General features: G+C 41.7%; 1 protein-coding gene across 8 annotated transcripts in view; it reads right to left on the bottom strand.

The window, feature by feature from the left end:
- ZNF346 (zinc finger protein 346) overlaps positions 1-21,590 on the bottom strand; it is a 67,580-nt gene that overhangs the window by 24,506 nt on the left and 21,484 nt on the right. For 2 of the 8 annotated variants that reach the window (XM_041749249.1, XM_041749248.1), the window contains exon 1: positions 10,939-11,312. The exons of 2 other annotated variants lie outside the window; for them this stretch is intronic. In XM_041749249.1, coding sequence (XP_041605183.1) covers positions 10,939-11,113 — 175 coding nt within the window. In that variant the 5' untranslated portion in view covers positions 11,114-11,312. Of the gene's footprint in view, positions 1-5,322; positions 5,380-10,938; positions 11,313-21,590 lie in introns of those variants that run through there. 4 more of the 8 variants (XM_041749247.1, XM_041749245.1, XM_041749246.1 and 1 more) reach the window with 4 other exon arrangements.

The raw sequence follows: 21,590 nt of genomic DNA, 5'->3' as shown, positions 1-21,590 counted from the left end.
AATATGGATTTTAAGTAATCTCTACGCCCAACATGGGGCTTGAGCTCACAACTCCAAGATCAAGAGTCTCATGCTTCATGGACTCAGCCAGCCAAGTGTCCTAAGATATTTTAGATTTTATTTATTTATGAGAGAGAGAGAGAGAGAGAGAGAGAGAGGCAGAAACAGGCAGAGGGAGAAGCAGGCTCCATGCAGGGAGCCCGACATGGGACTCCATCCCGGGTCTCCAGGATCAGGCCCTGGGCTGAAGGTGGCACTAAACCGCCAAGCCACCCGGGCTACCCGGTATTTCTTATTCTAGAACTTGATAAATGTTTCTTGTTCTAAAACTTGGTAAGTGTTAAATTTTTTCTCACTGTTCTTAATCTGACTTTGAAACATCTACATTCACCTAACATATTACACAAGTTCTACATTGTAGGAAAGTATGATCTTAACCTGTTCCTAATTGTTGGGCCTGGGGAACTAATAAGCCTTACCTTTGGGGAGGAAGCAACATTTCACGTAAGGCATAAGTTCTATCATGACACCAATAATCTGAGGCAGGGGCAGAGCCCAGAAAACTGTGAGGGGACAGCAAGCTCACATTTTTTTATCTTCTACTCTGGACCAAAACATGGTCAAAATGCCCAGGAGGCGATCCTGGAGACCCAGGATCGAATCCCACGTCAGGCTCCCGGTGCATGGAGCCTGCTTCTCCCTCTGCCTGTGTCTCTGCCTCTCTCTCTCTGTGTGTGTGACTATCATAAATAAATTAAAAAAAAAAAAAATGCCCAGGAGGGAGGTGCTTGGTAGGAAGCTTTTTTCTTTTTTTTTAAAAGATTTATTTATTTGAATGGGGAGAGGAGCAGAGGGAGAGAATCTTCAAGTAGATTCCCTGCTAAGCAGAGAGTTTGATATGGGGCTTGATTCCATAACCTATGAGATCATTACCTGAGCTGAAACCAAGGGTCAGGTTGGATGCCTAACTGACTGAACCACTCAGGTGCCCCTCTTGGTAGGAAACTTTTTTTTTTTAATTTTTATTTATTTGTGATAGTCACACATACAGAGAGAGAGAGAGGCAGAGCACAGGCAGAGGGAGGGAGAAGCAGGCTCCATGCACCGGGAGCCCGACGTGGGATTCGATCCCGGGTCTCCAGGATCGCACCCTGGGCCAAAGGCAGGCGCCAAACCACTGCGCCACTCAGGGATCCCTTGGTAGGAAACTTTTAAGGTGACTTTCCCTACTCTACTACAAAATCTAAAGTTTATTTATGCCAGCCCTTTTGGGGAGAAAGGCTTACTATCTAGCTATATTTCTGCTCCTTGGTGTCCCTGTTTATTTCCCCATTTTTCTCCTACAGTGGTCAGTAAGTTTTTGTGAAAGACCTTGCTAGGGGATCCCTGGGTGGCACAGCGGTTTGGTGCCTGCCTTTGGCCCAGGGCGCGATCCTGGAGACCTGGGATCGAATCCCACATCGGGCTGCCGGTGCATGGAGCCTGCTTCTCCCTCTGCCTATGTCTCTGCCTCTCTCTCTCTCTCTGTGTGACTGTCATAAATAAATAAAAATTAAAATAAATAAATAAATAAATAAATAAAATTAAAAATTTAAAAAATTAAAATTAATAAAATTAGACTATAATTTAATTATAGTTTAATTAAAAAAATTAAAATAAAAAATAAATAAAAATTAAAGACCTTGCTAGCCTCAGCTGGGTTCAGAGAAACCAAGGGGGTTTCACAAACCAAGGGGGTCTGTGAACACACCTGGGCCAGAGCTTCTATTTTAAAGAAAGGAGGAGAGATTCCTCAGAATGCAAAGCCTATAAGGGAGGAGGTGGTACCCAGGAGTCCAGTCATCCTCTCCTGACCTGGAGATGCTGGATTTTAAAAAAAAATTCTTTAAAGAAGATGAGGTAAATTAAAGAAGATGAGGTTCTTTTTTAAAGATATTCAGAATCTGACCTTCAAACACTGAACAGGACAGGGACCATGTCATTTATGACTTTGTATCCCAGTATCTCGTATGATATCTGACCCATAGCAGGGCCTTGGTGAGTACCCACTGAATGAATGAAATGCACCTCTCTGGCCCAGAGAGTATATCCACACAGTCCATAAATATGTATTTGGAATGTCTTCTCTGTGCCAGCACTGGAGCCATATCAACAAGTAAGACAGAACATAAAGTAAGTAAAAAGCAAAATAATGACAGAGAGGAAGAAATGCTATGAAAACAAAGTGAGTGGTAGAGAATGATGGGGGCAGTATAGTCAGTGAAGATCATCTTAGGAGGCATCAGACACAAGGTCTGGGGGAAATAGTGTTCTAGCCTGAGACAGTGCCAGGTCTCTGAGGCAGGGATTAGTTCGGCATATTCGGAATAGAAAGGAAGTCAGTGTGGCTAGAGTATGGTGAAGGAGACAAAAGTGGTGGGAAATAAAGTTGGAGAGGTAGCGTGAGGCCTACCGGATCACATCGAATGAATATAACACCTCAAAAGCTATGATTTCAACTATGGATTTTGTTTTTATGCCATGAGAGGCAACAAGACCTGGCTTATGTTTCAAAATGATTACTCTGGTCAGTATGTCAGCAGACTGTATGGGGATGGCAATGGAAGTTGGCAATGGAGACAGAGAAAAGTGTGTGGATTTGGAATTATATTCTAGAAGTAGATCTGATACGCAATTTCTTCGATTGGATATAGGGGAATGAGGGGAAGGAGTCAAGGATACTCCTAGGTTTTGAGCTTGAGCAACTGAACAGATGAGATGAAAACTGGAGGATGATAAGCTTGGAGGAGAACTTAAGACTTTTCTTTGGCTGTTAAACATGAGTGGTCTATCAGATATATGGGTAGAGATATCAATAGTCAAATGGAGATTCAAGGGAGAGGTCAGAGCTGGAGATTATAAATTGAGAATCACCAGTATATCAATCATACTTTAGGCTACGGACTAAAAGAAAATGCCTAGTGTAGAAGGAAAAGGAAAGAGGTCCTGGGACTGAGTCTTGGAGCCCTCTAAGCCCTGAGACAGAACTGTCCAGCAAAGCCCTTCCTAAATTCCTGACCCATACAAACCATGAGAAGTTTACAAGGTTGGAGGAAGCTAAGATCCACATTGGGAAAAAGAACTTACATAAATTATCAGAATTCGGGGATACCTGGGTGGCTCAGCAGTTAAAGTGCCTGCCTTGGGCCCAGGGCATGATTCTGGAGTCCTGGGATTGAATCCCACATCAGGCTCCCTGCATGGAGCCTGCTTCTCCCTCTGCCTGTGTCTCTGCCTCTCTCTCTCTCTCTCTCTCTCTCTCTCTGTGTCTCTCATGAATAAGTAAATAAAATCTTAAAAAAAAAAATATGAGAATTCTGAGGAGTTGGCCTAAATGTACATCTCTGTTGCCCTGATATCCATATACAACTTTAATCCAACTACTAACCATCTCCCCAGAATGGGATAGGTTTGATATAAGAAATTAGATGCTTAGAAAACCATTGGAGAGGCTGGAGGTACTTGGTTGGGCCTCCACAAATGTCTCTAGGAACTATATATGACAAAAGAGCTATAGTTTGAGGCTTTCATTGTAACCTTGCTGAGAGTAAGAAGCTTCCATTGTCAATGAACCTACATCTTAGCCTGTGAAGCCGGATAATGGATGCTGGAACACTGATGTAGGATGATCTCATAGTTCCATGACTTTTCTTGATAGTAACAATAGTCAAAAGCCATAGGGATATGGTCTTTGCTGCATTTGTCTTCCAAATCTTATGACATGATTGGCAGATTGGATTTGTATCCATATTGTAGCCAACCAGAAAATGTGTAGGGCAGAAACTAGCACAGGGCTGATTTTCACAGGGTCAGTGAAGTATGGACACAGGTAGCGTAGGGAAGCAAGATAATTCACAAACTTAAGGAATGTAGAAGTAGTATTTGGGAGACAAAATGATCATGACACCTCAATTCAAGTTACAACTGTCTTTGGGTGACTTAATGTGCCTTAAGTTGCCTTAGGACACTTAGGGCCAGAACAGCTGGTCACTGCAGGACTTAACTACCTCCTATATTCCAATTAATCACTGCTAATCTATAATGACTTGCTATTCCTTGGGCCCATATGTGGCCTTAGAGTCTTCAACTCAGCTCCACAGAAATTCATCGGTTGTCCTCAGAGAGAGATATAACCTATTTAGTAGCCTGCTTATTATGACTTGTTGGGAGATAGTGGATTTCTAGCAACAGCTATAGTTAGTAACCACGAAAAACAAAAGATCCTAGTAAAAGCAGGTTGGATATAATCCACCAGTGGGTCAGATTTGTTAATCAGTATAGTCTAACTGGCAGGGTGGTCTACAAGAATGAATTGGACAGTTAGTTCCATTAAGATTACTTAGCCTCGGGCAGCCCCGGTGGCGCAGCAGTTTAGCGCCGCCTGCAGCCCGGGGTGTGATCCTGGAGACTCAGGATCGAGTCCCACATCAGGCTTCCTGCAGGGAGCCTGCCTGTGTCTCTGCCTCTCTCTTCACTCTCTCTGAATGAATAAATAAATAAATCTTAAAAAAAAAAACCAAAAAGATTACTTAGCCTCGGTGCTTCTATCTATTTTGTGAATCCATATTGTTGATGGTCTGAAATAGCTCAGATTTTAACATACAAAAAAGGCATAAAGAAAGCAAATATAACGGTATTGATGAAGTGGTGTTAAAAACTTTTTCACTTAGACTACGTATAATATAGAGTTGAGGGGCGCCTAGGTGGCTCAGTTAGTTAAGCATCTGACTCTTGATTTCGGCTCAGGTTGTGATCTCAGGGTAATGGGATTGAGCCTTGAGTTGGGCTCCATTCTGGGCATGCAATCTGATTGAGATTCTCTCTCTCCTCCTGCCCCTTTGCCCGCTGCTTTCTCTCTCTCTTAAAAACAAAAACCAAAATACAAACAAAACAAAAAAGCAGAGTTGAGCTGAAAGTACAATAAATTAAATGAAAAATTCATGAGAAAATCAACATCAGTTTCAAAGTGGTAGAACGAATCAGTGAACTTGCAGATAGATCAACAAAATATCCAATCTGAAGGAAAGAGAAAAAAATTGAAGAATAATGAATAGAGCCTCAGAGACCTGTGGATACATCAAGCATACTAAACAAATATACATGGGGAATCTCAGGAGAGAAAGGAGTAGAAAAAAAATAATTGAAGAAACAATGTCTGAAAACTCTCTATATTTGATTAAAGAAAAAAACATTAATACATATAGCCAAAAGTCTCAAATACCAAGAGACCTACACCCAGATACATCATAGTCAAACTGTTGAAAGATAAAAAGATAGGAGCACCTCGGTGGCTCAGTTGGTTAAGTGTTCAACCCTTGGTTTCAGCTCAGGTTGTCATCTCATGGGTTAGATTGAGCCCCATGTCGGGATCCACATTCAGTGGGGAGTCTGCTTGAGGATTCTTTCTCTCTGCCCTTCCACCTGCTTGTGCTGTCTCTCTAAAATAAACAAATAAATAAATAACTTTTTTTTAAAAAAAGAAATATAAAGACAGGAACCCTTTAAAGTAACAAGAGAGTGGGACGCCTGGGTGGCTCAGTGGTTGAGCATCTGCCTTTGGCTCAGGGCATGATCCTGGAGTCCTGGGATCAAGTCCCATATCCAGCTCCCGGCATGGAGCCTGCTTCTCCCTTTGCCTGTGTCTCTGCCTCTCTCTCTGTGTCTCTCATGAATAAATAAATAAATTTTAAAAATAACATCTTTATTGATACATAATTCATATACCATAAAATTCACCCTTGTGAAATATACAATTGTAGTTTTTATTATATTCACAGAATTGTGCAATCACCACCACAGTCTAATTGTAGAACATTTTCATCACCCCAGAAAGAAACCATATACCCACTACTAGTTACCTCTTGCAACTACTTATCCCCTTTCTGTTTCTATAGATGTGCCTATTCTGGATGTTTTGTATAAATTGAATTGTATAATATGTGGCCTTTTGTGACTAGCTTCTGTCATTTAGCATAATATTTGAAGGATAGTTTTGCTGGACATGGAGTGGTTGGTTGACAGTTTTGATCTTCTCACTATTTTGGATATGTTATTCCACTGCCCTCTGGCCTTCATTGTTACAGATGAGAAGTTAAGTCATTAATCAAATTATTTCTCTATACATGATGAGTCATTTTTCTCTTGCTACTTTATTTTTTTTAAGATTTTATTTATTAAAAAAAAAGAAAAAAAAGATTTTATTTATTTATTCATGAGAGACACAGGGAGAGAGAGGCGAGACACAGGCAAAGGCGGAAGCAGGCTCCATGCAGGGAGCTGGATATGGGACTTGATCCCAGGACTCCAGGACAACGCCCTGAGCCAAAGGCAGATGCTCAACTGCTGAGCCACCCACGCATCCCACTCTCTTGTTACTTTAAAGAGTTCCTGTCTTTATCTTTCTTTAAAGAAAAAAAAAAAAAGGCGATTTATTTATTTATTGATTGATTGATTGATTGATTTTAGAGAGACAGCACAAGCAGGTGGAGGGGCAGAGAGAGAGAATCCTCAAGCAGACTCCCTACTGAATGTGGATCCCAACACGGGGCTCAATCTCACAACCCATGAGATGACAAAAAGATATTATTTTAAAAAATTATTAAGACTAAAAGCAAAATAAAGACATTCCCAGATAAAGACTGAGAGAATTCACTGCTAGCAGGTTTGGTTTGCAAGAAATAGTAAAGGAAGCCCTTTTGGCCAAAAGGAAGTGGTAGTAAGTATAACTTTAATCCAGAGGAAGAAAAACAGAACATCAGATATGGTAAATATGTGGGTTAATATAAAAGATATTATAAATATTGTTTTCCTAATTACTTCTCTTAACTTCTTTAAAAGACATATTGTATAGGGGTGCCTGGGTGGCACAGTCAGTTGAGCACCTGATCTCGGTTTTGGCTTAGGTTGTGAGCTCAAGGTTGTGACAGTGAGACTTGCATATAACTCCATACTCAGCAGTGGAGTCTGCTTGAGATTCTCTCCTCATCTCCGTCTGCCCCTCCCCATTGCCTGCCCCTCCAAATAAATAAATAAATAAATAAATAAATAAATAAATAAACCTTTTTAAAAAGGACATATCGGATGGCCTGGGTGGCTCAGCAGTTTAGTGCCGCCGTCAGCCCAGGGTGTGATCCTGGAGACCTGGGATTGAGTCCCATGTCAGGCTTCCTGCATGGAGCCTGCTTCTGCTTCTCCCTCTGCCTGTGTCTCTGCCTCTCTCTCTCTCTGTTTCTCTTACGAATAAATAAGTAAAATCTTAAAAAAAAAAAAGGACATATTGTATAATCAATAATTATGACACTGAATAATTAGGCTTATAACATATATCTTTATTTCTTTTTTTTTAATTATTTATTTTTGATAGTCATACAGAGAGAGAGAGAGAGAGAGAGAGAGAGGCAGAGACACAGGCAGAGGGAGAAGCAGGCTCCATGCACCGGGAGCCCGACGTGGGATTCGATCCCGGGTCTCCAGGATCGCGCCCTGGGCCAAAGGCAGGTGCCAAACCGCTGCGCCACCCAGGGATCCCAGGCTTATAACATATATCAATGTAATATATATGACAATAATAGTACAAAGGAGGGGGAGGAATGGACCACTATTAGAAGAATGTTTTTATATTTTATCAGAATTAAGTTAGTATTAATTTGAAGTAGACTGTGATGAGTTAAGATGCATCCTATAGTCCCTTGTGTACTAAGAAAATAAAATTAAAAAGTAAAAAAAAAAAAAAAGTATAAAAAATATTAACAGAAATTAAAATGGTCCACTAAAAAATACTTAAAAGAAGTCAGTAAAGGAGAAAGAGAAGAACAAAATGTAAAGGAGATAAATAGCAAAGTAGAAAATGTAAATCTAGCCATATCAATAATGAAATTAAATGTGAATAGTCTAAAGAGCCCACTCAAAAGGCAGAGACTTTCAAAGGATAAAAAAGCAAGATCTAGGGCAGCCCGGGTGGCTCAGCGGTTTAGCGCCGCCTTCAGTCCAGGGCCTGATCCTGGGGTCTCAGGATCGAGTCCCACGTCAGGCTCCTTGCATGGAGCCTGTTTCTCCCTCTGCCTGTGTCTCTGCCTCTCTCTCTGATGAATAAATAAATAAAATTATTAAAAAAAAAATTTAAGGGACACCTGGGTGGCTCAGCGGTTGAGCACCTGCCCCTGGCTCAGGGCAGGATCCGCGGTCTCAGGATCGAGTCCCACATCAGGCTCCCTGCCTGGAGCCTGCTTCTCCCTCTGCCTACGTCTCTGCCTTTCTCTTTCTGTGTCTTTCATGAATAAATAAATAAAATCTTTAAAAAAAAAAATTTAAAAAGAAAGATTGGGATCCCTGGGTGGCACAGCGGTTTGGCGCCTGCCTTTGGCCCAGGGCGCGATCCTGGAGACCCGGGATCGAATCCCACGTCGGGCTCCCAGTGCATGGAGCCTGCTTCTCTCTCTGCCTGTGTCTCTGCCTCTCTCTCTCTCTCTCTCTGTGACTATCATAAATAAATAAAAATTAAAAAAATAAAAATAAAATAAAAAAGCAAGATCTATACAATGGGGATTCTATTTAGCAACAAAAAGTAATTAAGTACTAATACACAGTACGACTTGGCTGAACCTCAAAAACATGTTGAGAAGCCAAATGCAAAAGGCTACATATTGTATGATTTTGTTTATATGAAATGTTCAGAATAGGTAAATTTATAGAGGACAGTGGCTGCCTAGGGCAGAAGGTAAGAGTGGAGGTTTAATGTAAAGAAGCACAAAGGAATTAACTGGAGTGATGGAAATATTCTAAAACGCAATTCTGTACTTTTACTTAAAAAATCATTGCATTGTGCAGTTACAATGGGTGAATTTTATGGTATATAAATTATCAATAAAAGTTGCTAAGAGAGGGGATCCCTGGGTGGCTCAGCGGTTTGGCGCCTGCCTTTGGCCCAGGACGCGATCCTGGAGTCCTGGGATCAAGTCCCACATCGGGCTCCCGGCATGGAGCCTGCTTCTCCCTCTCTGTTTCTCTCTCTCTCATAAATAAATAAATGTTAAAAAAAAAAAAAAAAGTTGCTAAGAGAAAAACAAAACAAAACAAAGATGAGTAGAACTTGGGGTTACAGGTATCTACTTAGGCCTCATATAATTATTGGAAAGTGAGGAGAGTAGGAAAAATGAGCTGGGTCCTAAGTGACACCGTACATTCATAGACACATAAGCAATTCACTTTTTAGAGCATAGCTGCTGTGTTCTCTGCTTCAAGATCAAGCGATCCCTTCTCATCCCTCAAGGACAAAGGTCACTCTCTCTTTGTGCACAACCAATTCTTATACATTCTTCTTCACTGCACCCATTACATTAATTAAGCTGAAACTGTTTTGGTGTCTGCTTCCTGGACTAGAACTATAAATCCCTTCAGGACAAGGACAGTATCTTCCTCATCTCTGTAGCTCTGATGCCCAGCCAACCTGGGAACTCAGCAGGGATCAATGAATGTTTGTCAAATTAGTGAAAGGAAAATTGGGGTGTGTTTGGGGGAGGATTTGTATCAAACAAGTTTGAAATTATGAGGCAGAAAGAGGGCCCATATTAATTTAGGAGTCAGACTAGACTAGTTTTTAAATTGGAGAAGCATACAAAAGGGCATAGGTCTGTGTACCACCCCAAATGTAAACATACCTTCCTTGGATGTGGCCAAAATTCCATTTTATTCCAGGGTAATCAGTTCACAAGCAATACATTAAACTTTCCAAGATTAGTCTGCTCACCAAATAAACAAATTATCTGATTTCCCTATAGATTACTTGACAGGATTAGCACAGGCCAAACAGTTCTTGTACTTCTGGGTAAGAGTTAAGGAGCTAACTGCTAAGGACTATGAAAGAGGTCACACAACCAAGTCAGGCCAGCTTTTACCATCCTCCTCTATCTCCACCTTACCCAGTGCCAGGTCAAATGCAGAGCAAGCTGGGAAGCTTTCAGCCCATAAGTGGCCTCTCCTGTATCCTGTTCTCCACAACTTTGGCACAAGCATGGGATACAAAAATGCTGGAGCCAAAGTATACTCTGGCCAGTTTCTCAGTCTCCCGGCCCTCACCTCATAAAAAGGACCCAGGCAGTAGAGACCAGACACCTAGAAACAGGGGTAAATCAGGTTCAAGACACCAAGGCCAGGAGGAACATAGGGTTAAGAAGACCTTCTGGACGGGCAGCCCGGGTGGCTCAGCGGTTTAGCGCCGCCTGCAGCCCAAGGTGTGATCCTGGAGACCTGGGATAGAGTCCCACAGTCCCACGTCGGGCTCCCTGCGTAGAGCCTGCTTCTCCCTCTGCCTGTGTCTCTGCCCCTCTCCCTCTGTGTCTCTCATGAATAAATAAATCTTCCAAAAAAAAAAAAAATCTTAAATTTAAAAAAAAAAAAAGAAGAAGAAGAAGACCTTCTGGAGTCCTTGGCAGTGTGGGGTATGAGGGAAAGGAGGCAAGGGACATAGGGGTGGGGGAACCTGTGGACTGGGACGATGGAGTCTGTGAGAAATGGTGGGGGGGCTAGTAGTCTGGCGGAGAAGGCTCCGTGGGTCTCCGAGAAGGGTTGGATAGGAATGAAAGTCGTTTAAGAAGAGTTTAAGAAGAGCTGCGCTCTGGTGGGTGAGAATGGAGGGACCAGAGTACGAGAAGGGCCTTGACCATTTAAGCCCGGAGACCTTTTCGGGGTACCTGGCCCATGGTACCCAGGCCCTGCTGGGGTGCACGAGTCAAGGAGTCCCGGGGCGCGTCACGCAAGGGGGCGGGCCGGGCGCCAGGGGGTGTGACCGGAGACCCGGGGGCTGTCCGTGCTCCCGCCCCGCGCTCCCGCCCCGCGCTCCCGCCACTCCCCGTGAAATGAACGGGCGGTTGGACTCGCTGCCTCTGAGGTCCCCGGACTCACCTTCCTCCCTCCCCACTGGTTGGGCCCCGGACACTGCTTCCCAGAGGCGGCGCGCCCTCTCGCGGTCGAAGCGCAGCCCGTCCGGTTCCCGTCCTTCTCGTTCCTCGGAGCTGTTGTATGGCCGGGCCCCTCCACTGTCCGCGGCCTCTACGGTGCCCAACCCGCGATACTCCATCTTTCCAGCAAGCCCTAACCGGCCGATAGTCACTCATAAACCTTGGTCTCGCGAGATGTGGGACGTTGCCCGGCCAACAAATCTCGCGAGGTTTGGGCTCTGCGGACCGCCTTGCGGTAGGGGGCCCACACGCTTCTATTTGGTCGCTGCTGGGGGTTCTCGGAGTGTGTGCTGTGGAACTGAAAGTCAGTCTCTGGTTTAACAGCAGCCCCCTCCCTCTGGTACAGGTTCGTGCACTCTTAAGCCAAAGGTTTTCACCTTGCTCACTGTCAGCCTTCAACACTTCTCATTTCATTCTCTTGAAGGCCCTTGTTATGTGGGAACACTTTCTCCGTTTTACTCTTAGGGAAACTGAGGCCTAGAACCTAGAAATAGTCGACTCAACAGTTTGCTACCAGGATGTGGTAGAGCCAGGACTCCATCTTCATGATTGGTTTACTGCTGATAATAAATAATACCATTTGAGTTTCAAGTTCTAACTCCCAGAGCAGACCTCCCCCTTAAACTCTCCCAATGTGACTGTCAGATCCAAAATTTCATCTTCCATCCCCACAACTCCTCCTCCCCGAGTCTTGGGGAGCCATCATCTCTTGCCAAGGTTATTGTAGCGTCTTCACTGGTCCTTTCCCTTGCCCTTCAGGTATTCGAAGCCCAGCAGCCCCAGCAATCCTCTTAAAACAAGCCGCATCATGATACCCTGATGCTCCTATTCTTCAACAGTTTACCATCTCCCTCTTGGTAAAAGCCAAAGTCCTTAGTCTAGCCACTATACAGTCCAACTCCCCTAACCTTCCTGTCTCATCCTTTATTGTGTTACTCTCCAACACCTTCATTACTGTGCCAGTTACCATGACCTGGAATGCATTTCCCCCATATATCCTCAGGGCTCAGCCTCTCATTTCATTCTCTGATTACTCTATTTAAAATTTAACACCTCCACACATATTTCATGTCCTTCTTTCCTGCTTTATTATTTTTTTCCTTCTTAACACTTAACATTATCAGATATAGTATGTTTTTACTTTTTACCTTGTTTTTCTTTGTTTCCCCACTGGTAGTCATACCCCAAGAAAGAGATTTTTGTCTATTTTGTTCTCAGTTGAATCCCCAGCATCTTGAAATACAATCTGGGCTCTCATAGGTACATACAAAATATTTGTTGAATGAATGAAAATGAAACTTTTCATATAATTATCATATTTCAACTTCATTTATTCAAATGCTTATTGAGAGTTTACTATGAGTTAGATGTTATCTTGGGCATTGGAATACAGTTGTGGACAGGGAAGCTCTAGTATAGTGTGTTTTTTTTTTTTTTCTAGTGGAGGAGAATGTAATAAGTCAACAGATAGTAATAAGTGCTAAGGAGAAAATAAAACAGGAATATATATTGGGTGAATGATGTGGAAGGAATATTACTCACTGAATAATAAAGCCTCTGAATAAATGACATTTTATCTAAGACTGGATTGATGAGAAGTGGAAAGTCATGCAAAGAGCTGGGGAAGAATGTTTCACGAAGAGGGAACAGCAGGTCCAAAGGACCTGTGGCAGGGGTGAGCTTGCTCTGCTGGAAGAACAGGAAAAAGGACTGTATGTCTGGAGCCCAATGAACTAGGGGGAGGTGGTTATCAGAGAAGGCAAAAGAGAGAAACTGAGATGTTTCTTGCCTGAGATCACCCAGCTTACCAGTGGGGTTTACTTATTTATACTATAAATATTGTGCATCAGCTCTGTGTCAGACCTTATGCCTGACTCATCTATTACAATGCAATAGATGGTTAATAATTATGTAGTGTTATAGTTTACAAAGCACCTTTAGCATTTAATCCCTAGGGTAGTTCTCCTATGAAGGATTCTTTCTTATTCGACAATAAAGAAACAGACTGGGAGAGGTAAGGGTTTTATCAGGGTCACACAGCTAGTTAATATTAGAGCTTATGCTTGAACACCAGTCCTCAGGCTGCAAATCTGTGTTCTTTTGCCAATACCAGGTGACTAGCCTAAAAAACAATGTCTATACATTACTTATTTATCTCATAGAAAGTTTCTAGTTGCCCACATTTCCATAGCAGAGTTATTCAGCTAGAAATCCAAAAGTATGAAGGACATTTTTGTAAAATTCCCAGAATTCAAGCATGTATATTTGACAAAATGGAGCAAAAAATAGTCCCTTTCCCCTCACTCTCAATCTGATTAGATGCTCAAAACAATTTAGATTTATTCTCTAGTGAACACTACCATGAGGCTTTCTACTTCTCAGCTCTGTGAACACATCTCTAGTTGTTAGAAGTGACCATAAATTAAGTTTTACTAACAGGATGTGTACAAACATTATTTGACTCAGAATCTGAAATTGGTCCGAACAGCAGGGTTTGTTCTTGAGGAAAACAGTGACAAAGCTATGCTGATGTTGGCTGGGGGAAGAGGGGGTGATGATGACATCCGCCCCCCCATCTTTGCTGCAATCCTAGTTCATGGCTCAGGATGGGTCATTTTATAGTATCTTCAAGGCTGCAGGGAAGCATTGTCTTCAGGACTTGCCAAATTTTAAATCAGTGACTTTCCAAGAACAGATTGAAGATGTAGGGGTGTTTGTTGATTACTGGTTTGGGATTTTCAGATGGTTTTTAGAAGGGAAAGGAGAAGAATTAGATACAAGTAGAGCTTTCCAACTTTTTCCATGTCATAGCCCACTTAGAAAACGAGCATATCTGTATGGCAAGTTAGACTAAACAGATAAGGCAGCTTTTCTCATTACCCCACTGGTGGTCCTGGGTCTCCCAACGATTCCAGGCCCTGCTGAGCTCCCCCTTGGGACAGGAGGGGTGGATGTTCAGAGCCATGTGAGGTACAATGGATGGCCATGATGTCTTGTACTCTGACAATGTCTGAGCCAGCAGGATTGGGATTAACTCCAATAATCTCTAAGATATAAACAGGCCATCAGTTAAAGCCATGAGATACTCAGCTTGATATCAACAGCTCCATTCTGCAGTCTTGACCTATGCAATATTAGGTAAATCATTTAATATTTGTAAATTAGCATCTTCATCTGTAAAATGAGGAAATGACATCTGCTTTAAAGATGGTTGTAAAGATAAACCAAAATAATTTCCATAAACTACTTACCACATTGCCTAGCACAAAATAAATGGTAGCTGTTACCAGTCTATTCTGAAAACTATATTTTTCTGATAATTTTACAAACTAATATTAGGTTCTAGTCTCCATCTCCATGAACCTAAACCCTACTTTTCTAGATCTAGAGTTTTAGATCCCATAATTTTTAGAACCTATTTCAATTAATTGTGTATTTGACTATGGATCAGAGTGAATTAGTTTATTTTTTAATTTTAATTTTTAAAAAAGATTTTATTTTTTTGACAGAGAGAGAGAGAGAGTATAAGCAGGGGGAGTGGCAGGGAGAGGGATCAGCAGGCTTCCCGCTGAGCTGAGATCCTGAGGTGGGGCTGGATCTCAGACCCTGGGATCACGACCTGAGCCAAAGGTTTAACTGACTGAGCCAGCCAGGCGCCCCTAGGGTGGCTTTAAATGATACAGTGAAGCTCTGTCATCTCTACTGACAGATTGCTAAGAAATTGATATAGATCTTCAACTGGCATAGTAATATCAAATCAACAGACTTTATTTTGGGCCTACTATATACTATGTCAGTATTTTTGTCCATTTGAACTACTGTAACAAAATACCATAGCCCAAATGGCTTAAATATCAGTTTATTTCTCTCAGTTGAAGGCTTGAAGGTCCAAGATCAATGTCCTGGCAGATCTGGTGTCTGGTGGGAGCGGTCTTCCTGATTTATAGATAGCCATCTTCTCCCTCTATCCTAACGTGGCAGAAGGGGTGAGAGAGTTCCCTAGGGTCTCTTTCATAAGGGCACCCAATCAGTTCCCAAAGCCCTACCTCCTAATAGCATCACATTGGGGGTTAGGACTTCAACATCTTAATTTTTGGAGAATATAAGCTGCCTATTACATCCAGGCACTGCACTATACTCCCTTACCAACAATACTTAATGTTTTCCTGTTGCTCATAGGAGAAAGTTAAAATGTCCTACTGTGGAATAAGAGGCCCATTGTAAAGTCTGACTCCTTCCTTCTCCACTCCCTCCTCCTCCTCCTCCTCCTCCTCCTCCTCCTCCTCCTCCTCCTCCTCCTCCTCCTTCTTCTTCTTCTTCTTCTTCTTCTATTTTATTTATTTATTTGAGAGAGAGAAAGAGCACAAGCAGGGGGAGGGGAGGGTCAGAGGAGGATGGAAGGAACAGAAGGAGAGGGAGAGGGGCAGGGGAGAGGGGAAAAGCAGACTCCCTACTGATCAGGGAGCTGGACATAGGGCTTGATCCCAGGACCCTGAGATCATGACCGGAGTTAAAGGGAGATACTTAACTGACAGAGCCACCTAGTGCCCTATCCATTCCCTTCCTCTGATACTCTCGCAAGCACCTTGTGTTCCAGCCATACTGAGAACTTTTCAGCCGCGTGGGTTGTTTTCTGGCTGGGGCATCCTTTCATAGCTCTTTGCCTGTGCATGTACTGTTCATACTGCATTTTTTTTTAAAAAAAGATTTATTTATTTATTCATGATAGACATAGAGAGAGAGAGAGAGGCAGAGACACAGGCAGAGGGAGAAGCAGGCTCCATGTGGGAAGCCTGTCGCGGGACTCCAGGATCATGCCCCCGGCCAAAGGCAGGCGCCAAACCGCTGAGCCACCCAGGGATCCCTGTTCATACTGCATTTAATGCCCTTACACTATCTTGTCTTGTACACTTGATATACTTTGTTGATTTTGCTTTGTATTTTTTGGCTGTAATGTATCATAACCATAAGTGCAACTGATACTGAATCCTATGAGTCCTTGAGTCAGTCATCAAACCTGGGTGATCATGGGGATCCCTGACACACCTACTAAATGAAATTCTCCTTAACTTTTCCTCTTCTTCTAGGAAGAAGTAACCAACTCCTTTCTCTGTGCTTCTATAACACTTTCTACTGCTTTTTCCTTATTTAAAAAATTTTAAATAATCATATTTAATGCATATATATTAGATATAACTTATAAAGAGTAATAGTATAATGAAACTCATGAATTCATCATCCAGTCTGACTAGAACATTATCACTGCTCCTATTCTTTTATTTATTTATTTATTTATTTATTTATTTATTTATTTGAGAGAGAGGGTAAGAGCACATGCATGTGAGCGGGGGTGGATTGGGAGTGGGAAGGGGCAGAGAGAGAGTCTTAAGCAAATGCCAGCTGAGCATGGGGCTTAATATGTGATTTGATCTCATGACCCTTAGATGATGACTTGAGCCAAAACCAAGAATTGGACCTTTAACAGACTGTGCCACTCAGGCACCCCATATCACCCCATGAATTCTTTTTCTTTTTTTAAGGTTATTTATTTTAGAGAGAAGGAGAGAGTGAGGGGTGGGGCAGAGGGAGAGAATCTTCAAGCAGATTCTGTTGAGTGTGGATCTGGACATGGAGCTTGATCTCATGACCCATGAGATCGTGACCCGAGCTGAAACTGAGTCAGACACCTAACTGAGAGTCACCCAGGCACCTTGCCTAACCCTCTGATTTTTTTTTTTTAAGATTTGTTTATCTTAGAGACAGAGCATGTGTGAGTTAGGGGAAGGGTAGAGGCAGAGGGAGAGAACCCTCAAGCACACTCAAGATCCTGAGATCATGACCTGAGCTGAAATCAAGAGTCAGATGCTCAACTAAGTGAGCCACCCAGTTTCCCCTCACCCTACCTATTTTTTTTTTAGATTGATTTTTTTATTTGAGAGAGAGAGAGAGAGAGCATGAGAGAGTGCATGAGAAGGGGGAGAGGTAGAGAGAGAAGCAGATCCCGTAAGATCATGACCTGAGCCTAAGGCAGATGCTTAATTGACCAAGCCACCCAGTTGCCCCATCACCCCACCTATTCTTTTTTTTTTTTTAAAGTAATTCTTTTTTTTTTAAATTTTTTATTTATTTATGATAGTCACACAGAGAGAGAGAGAGAGGCAGAGACACAGGCAGAGGGAGAAGCAGGCTCCATGCACCGGGAGCCCGACGTGGGATTCGATCCCGGGTCTCCAGGATCGCGCCCTGGGCCAAAGGCAGGCGCCAAACCGCTGCGCCACCCAGGGATCCCCCTTATTAAAAATTTTTAATAATCCTGGTGGGGCACTGGAGTAGCTTAACTGGTTAAGCATCTGTCTTCAGCTCAGGTCATGATCCCAGGGTCCTGGGATCCAGCCCCAAGTCAGGCTCCCTGCTCAGTGGGGAGTCTGCTTCTCCCTCTCCCTCTGCCCCTACCCCTGCTTCTGTGCTCTCTCTCTCTCTTTCTCTTAAATAAATAAATAAATAAATAAATAAATAAAATATTAAAAAAAATAAAATGCTGGCAAGATATACATAGCATAAAATTTATCAATTTAACCATTATTAAATGTTCAGTGGCATTCAGTAATTTATATTATTGTACAAAATTACCATCACCATCACCATCGTCCACTGTCTCTAGAAGTTTTTCATCATCTTAAACTGAAACTCTACCCATTTAAAAAAAATTTTTTTTAAAGATTTTATTTATTTATTCATGAGAGACACAGAGAGAGAGAGAGACAAAGACACAGGCAGAGGGAGAAGCAGGCTCCATGCAGGGAGCCTGACATGGGACTCGATCCCGGGAACCCAGGATCACGCCCTGGGCCAATGGCAGGCGCCAAACTGCCGAGTCACCCAGGGATCCCCTCTGTACCCATTTAATGGTAACTCTCCATTACCCACTCCCCTTAGCCCTTGATAACTACTATTCTACTTTCTGTCTATATGGCTTTAATTATTCTAGGTATTTCATGTAAGTCGAATCATATATTTGTCCTTCTGTGTTTGGCTTATTGAACTTAACATAATGTTTTTAAGGTTCATCCATGGTACATCAGAATTTCCTTCTTAATGCTGAATAAAATTCCATTTTATATATGTATACACACATATATATACACACACACACAAACATATATATATTATACATATATAATGTATATGTATACCACATTTTGTTTACCATTCATTCATCATTCAATGGATACTTTTGGCTTTTGTGAATAATGCTATTATGAACATTGGGGTTCATATCTGTTTGAATCTCTGCTTTCACTCCTTTTGGATATGTACCTAGAAGTAGAATTGCTGAACCATATGTAAATTTGATGTTTAACTCTTTGAGGAACTGTCATACTTTTTTATATTTTATAGCAGCTCTACCATTTTACATTCCCACCAGCAATGCATGAGGGTTACAGTTTTCCCACGTTTTTGCCAATGCCTGTTTATTTTCCATTTTCTTTTTTTCAGGTTCTTCACCATTCTTTTTTTTTAAGATTTACTTATTTATTTATTAAAGATTTTATTTACTTATTCATGAGAGATACACAGAGAGAGGCAGAGACACAGGCAGAGGGAGAAGCAGGCTCCCCATGAGGAGCCTGATCCCAGGACCCTGGGATTACACCCTGAGCCAAAGGCAGATGCTCAACCACTGAGCCACCCAGGTGCCCCAAGATGGATTTATTTATTTGAGAGAGAGAGAGTGCATGTGCATGTGTGCCTGGACGTGAGTTGGGTGAGAGACAAAGGGCAAAGGAGAGATGGGGAGACAGGGAGAGCGAGAGCGAGAGCCAGAGAGTTAAGCAGACTCCCCACTGAGCATGGAGCCTTATGTGGGCTCGATTCATAACTTTAAGATCATGATCTGAGCTGAAATCAAGAGTTAGACACTTGACCAACTGAACCATTCAGGTGCTCCTCTCACCATCCTTTATATACTTCTTTGCTTTCTGGAAGAACAAGATACTCCAGGCTCATTTCACACTTTACCTGCCTCAGCCATATGATGGAATGGAATCAGTCATTTTTCCAAAGTCATTTTTCCTGGAGCATTTTAGTGCTATTTAGTGCTATTTAGTGCTATTCCAACGGTATTTAGAAACCATAGATTAGGCACTAGGTATGCTTATCATCACTGGGGTGGTGCTGCTCTTTGCCCTTCTCAATAGACATACTATGGCATCCCATTGTGGATCACCTTTTCTTATCCTGTTCAGGCTCTTGACATGCCCAAATAGGCTATACCTCCATGGATGAAGCTTTCTTACCTCATTTAGTCTCTGACTCCCTAAACTGTGCTGACCCCCAATATGGACAACCTCCTTACACTGCACAGGCTGTAATACTCCATGTTAGGTGGCTGCTCTGCAGGATGTTCTTTTTATCCCACTTGGATTCTACTCCCCACCCTGGTAACTCACCTCCATAAATGTTCTCCTTACCCCTTGGGCTCCATTATTATGCTCTGAGCCACTGGCTCTTCCCATCCCAGGTACAAACACCTATATTTTTTGTACCACCTTATTGCTTTAGAACTTAATTTTCTTTTTTTTTTTTAGAACTTACTTTTCAAGAAAGAAGGGGAAAAGAAGTGGAGGGAATAGAAGAAGGCAAAGGGAAAAGGAATTATTATTCTTTTTGAACCTAGGATTTTTATGACTCTGGCTATTGATTGATCTTTCATTCCAATAGTTTTTCTTTAAAGTTTGGCCCTTTTGATATTCTATTAATCTTTGATATTTGATATTCTATAAATCTTTGATATTTGATATTCTATAAATCTTTATTGATATTCTATAAATCTTTGATATTTGATATTCTATAAATCTTTTTGATATTCTATAAATCTTTGCTTTCTGGCACAAATAAGATAGCCTAGGCTCACCTTACACTTTCCATATACCAGACTTTGATTCAGACATTCCTCTAAAGAACCTTGTGTTGTTTGTTCATTTTTAGTAGGGAATGATAATTAGATATTACAATCTGGATGATAGAAAACCCTTATTAATGGAGAGACATTGCTTCTAGTCCATTTTGGTGGATAGCATTTAAAGATACATATTAAAATAATTAGTTCAAAAAAATAATTAGCTCATGTTTGTATTTTTCCATTCAGGTTTAACATTAGGGTGTTTTCATTTCATTTCCTTGATTTCAAAATTATACATATAAATGTCTTTCACTGAAAATCTTGATTCCTGGGTGGCTCAGTGGTTGAGTGTCTGCCTTTGGCTCGGGTTGTGATCCTGGGGTCCTGGGACTGAGTCGCACATCGGGCATCCCACGGGGAGCCTGCTTCACGCTCTGCCTTTGTCTCTGCTTCTCTCTGTGTCTCTTATGAATGAATGAATGAATGAATGAATGAATAAATATTTTAAAAAAGAAAAAGAAAATCTTGATTCCTAATTTCATTAACATAATTATTTCTTTGCTTTAACCTAAAATATAAAAAAAGTCAAAATGTTAAATCTGAAATTACTACAAATAATAAAAGAGCTGAGGGAAGTTTAAAATTTCTTTATAAAAAAAAATAAAATAAAATAAAATTTCTTTATAGATCTTTTTGTTCTTTCATTGTGTCCCACTTAGGATGTGCAGTCAAAAATACTGTTTTCTAAAGTCCTTGAGGTATATCTGGGACTTCTTTATGTGGCAACCAATTTGTTTTTTTTTTTTTTAATTTTTATTTATTTATTTATGATAGTCACACACAGAGAGAGAGGCAGAGACACAGGCAGAGGGAGAAGCAGGCTCCATGCACTGGGAGCCCGATGTGGGATTCGATCCTGGGTCTCCAGGATCGCGCCCTGGGCCAACGGCATGCGCTAAACCGCTGCGCCACCCAGGGATCCCTGTGGCAACCAATTTGATACTCAGTTTAGTTAACTTATTTCTATTTATTTTCAACTTAGGGAATTTTTTTAAAAAAAGATTTTAGTTATCTTTTTATTTTATTTTACTTTATTTTATTTTATTTTATTTTATTTTATTTTATTTTATTTTATTTTATTTTATTTTTTTATTTATCATTTTTTAAAAAAAGATTTCATTTATCCCGACAGGGAGCCTGATGAGGGACTTGATTCCAGGATCCTGGGATCGTGACCTGAGCCAAAGGCAGGTGTTCAACCACTGAGCCACCCAGGTGCCCCTCAACTTTTTTTTTTTTTTTTTAAGGAAATTTTTTATTATTTTTATTATTTTTTTATTTTTTTATTTATTTATGATAGTCACAGAGAGAGAGAGAGGCAGAGACACAGGCGGAGGGAGAAGCAGGCTCCATGCACTGGGAGCCTGATGTGGGATTCGATCCCGGGTCTCCAGGATCGCGCCCTGGGCCAAAGGCAGGCGCCAAACCGCTGCGCCACCCAGGGATCCCGGTGCCCCTCAACTTAAGGGATTTTTTAAATTTTTGTTTTTGTTTTTTTTAGCTAGGTGAAGCTTATACACAGTCCAGAGGTTATTTTTAAATAGGATTATTTGCTCTTTTTTAAGAGAGGGAGAGAGGGGGAAGGGTCAGCGAGAGAAGGGTGAGAGAGAATCTTAAGCAGGCTCCATGCCCAA

The sequence above is a fragment of the Vulpes lagopus genome, chromosome 3, assembly GCF_018345385.1.
Source record: "Vulpes lagopus strain Blue_001 chromosome 3, ASM1834538v1, whole genome shotgun sequence".
Taxonomy (NCBI): domain Eukaryota; kingdom Metazoa; phylum Chordata; class Mammalia; order Carnivora; family Canidae; genus Vulpes; species Vulpes lagopus.
Note: the sequence above shows the minus strand (reverse complement) of the source record. Positions and strands in the feature narration are given on the sequence as shown.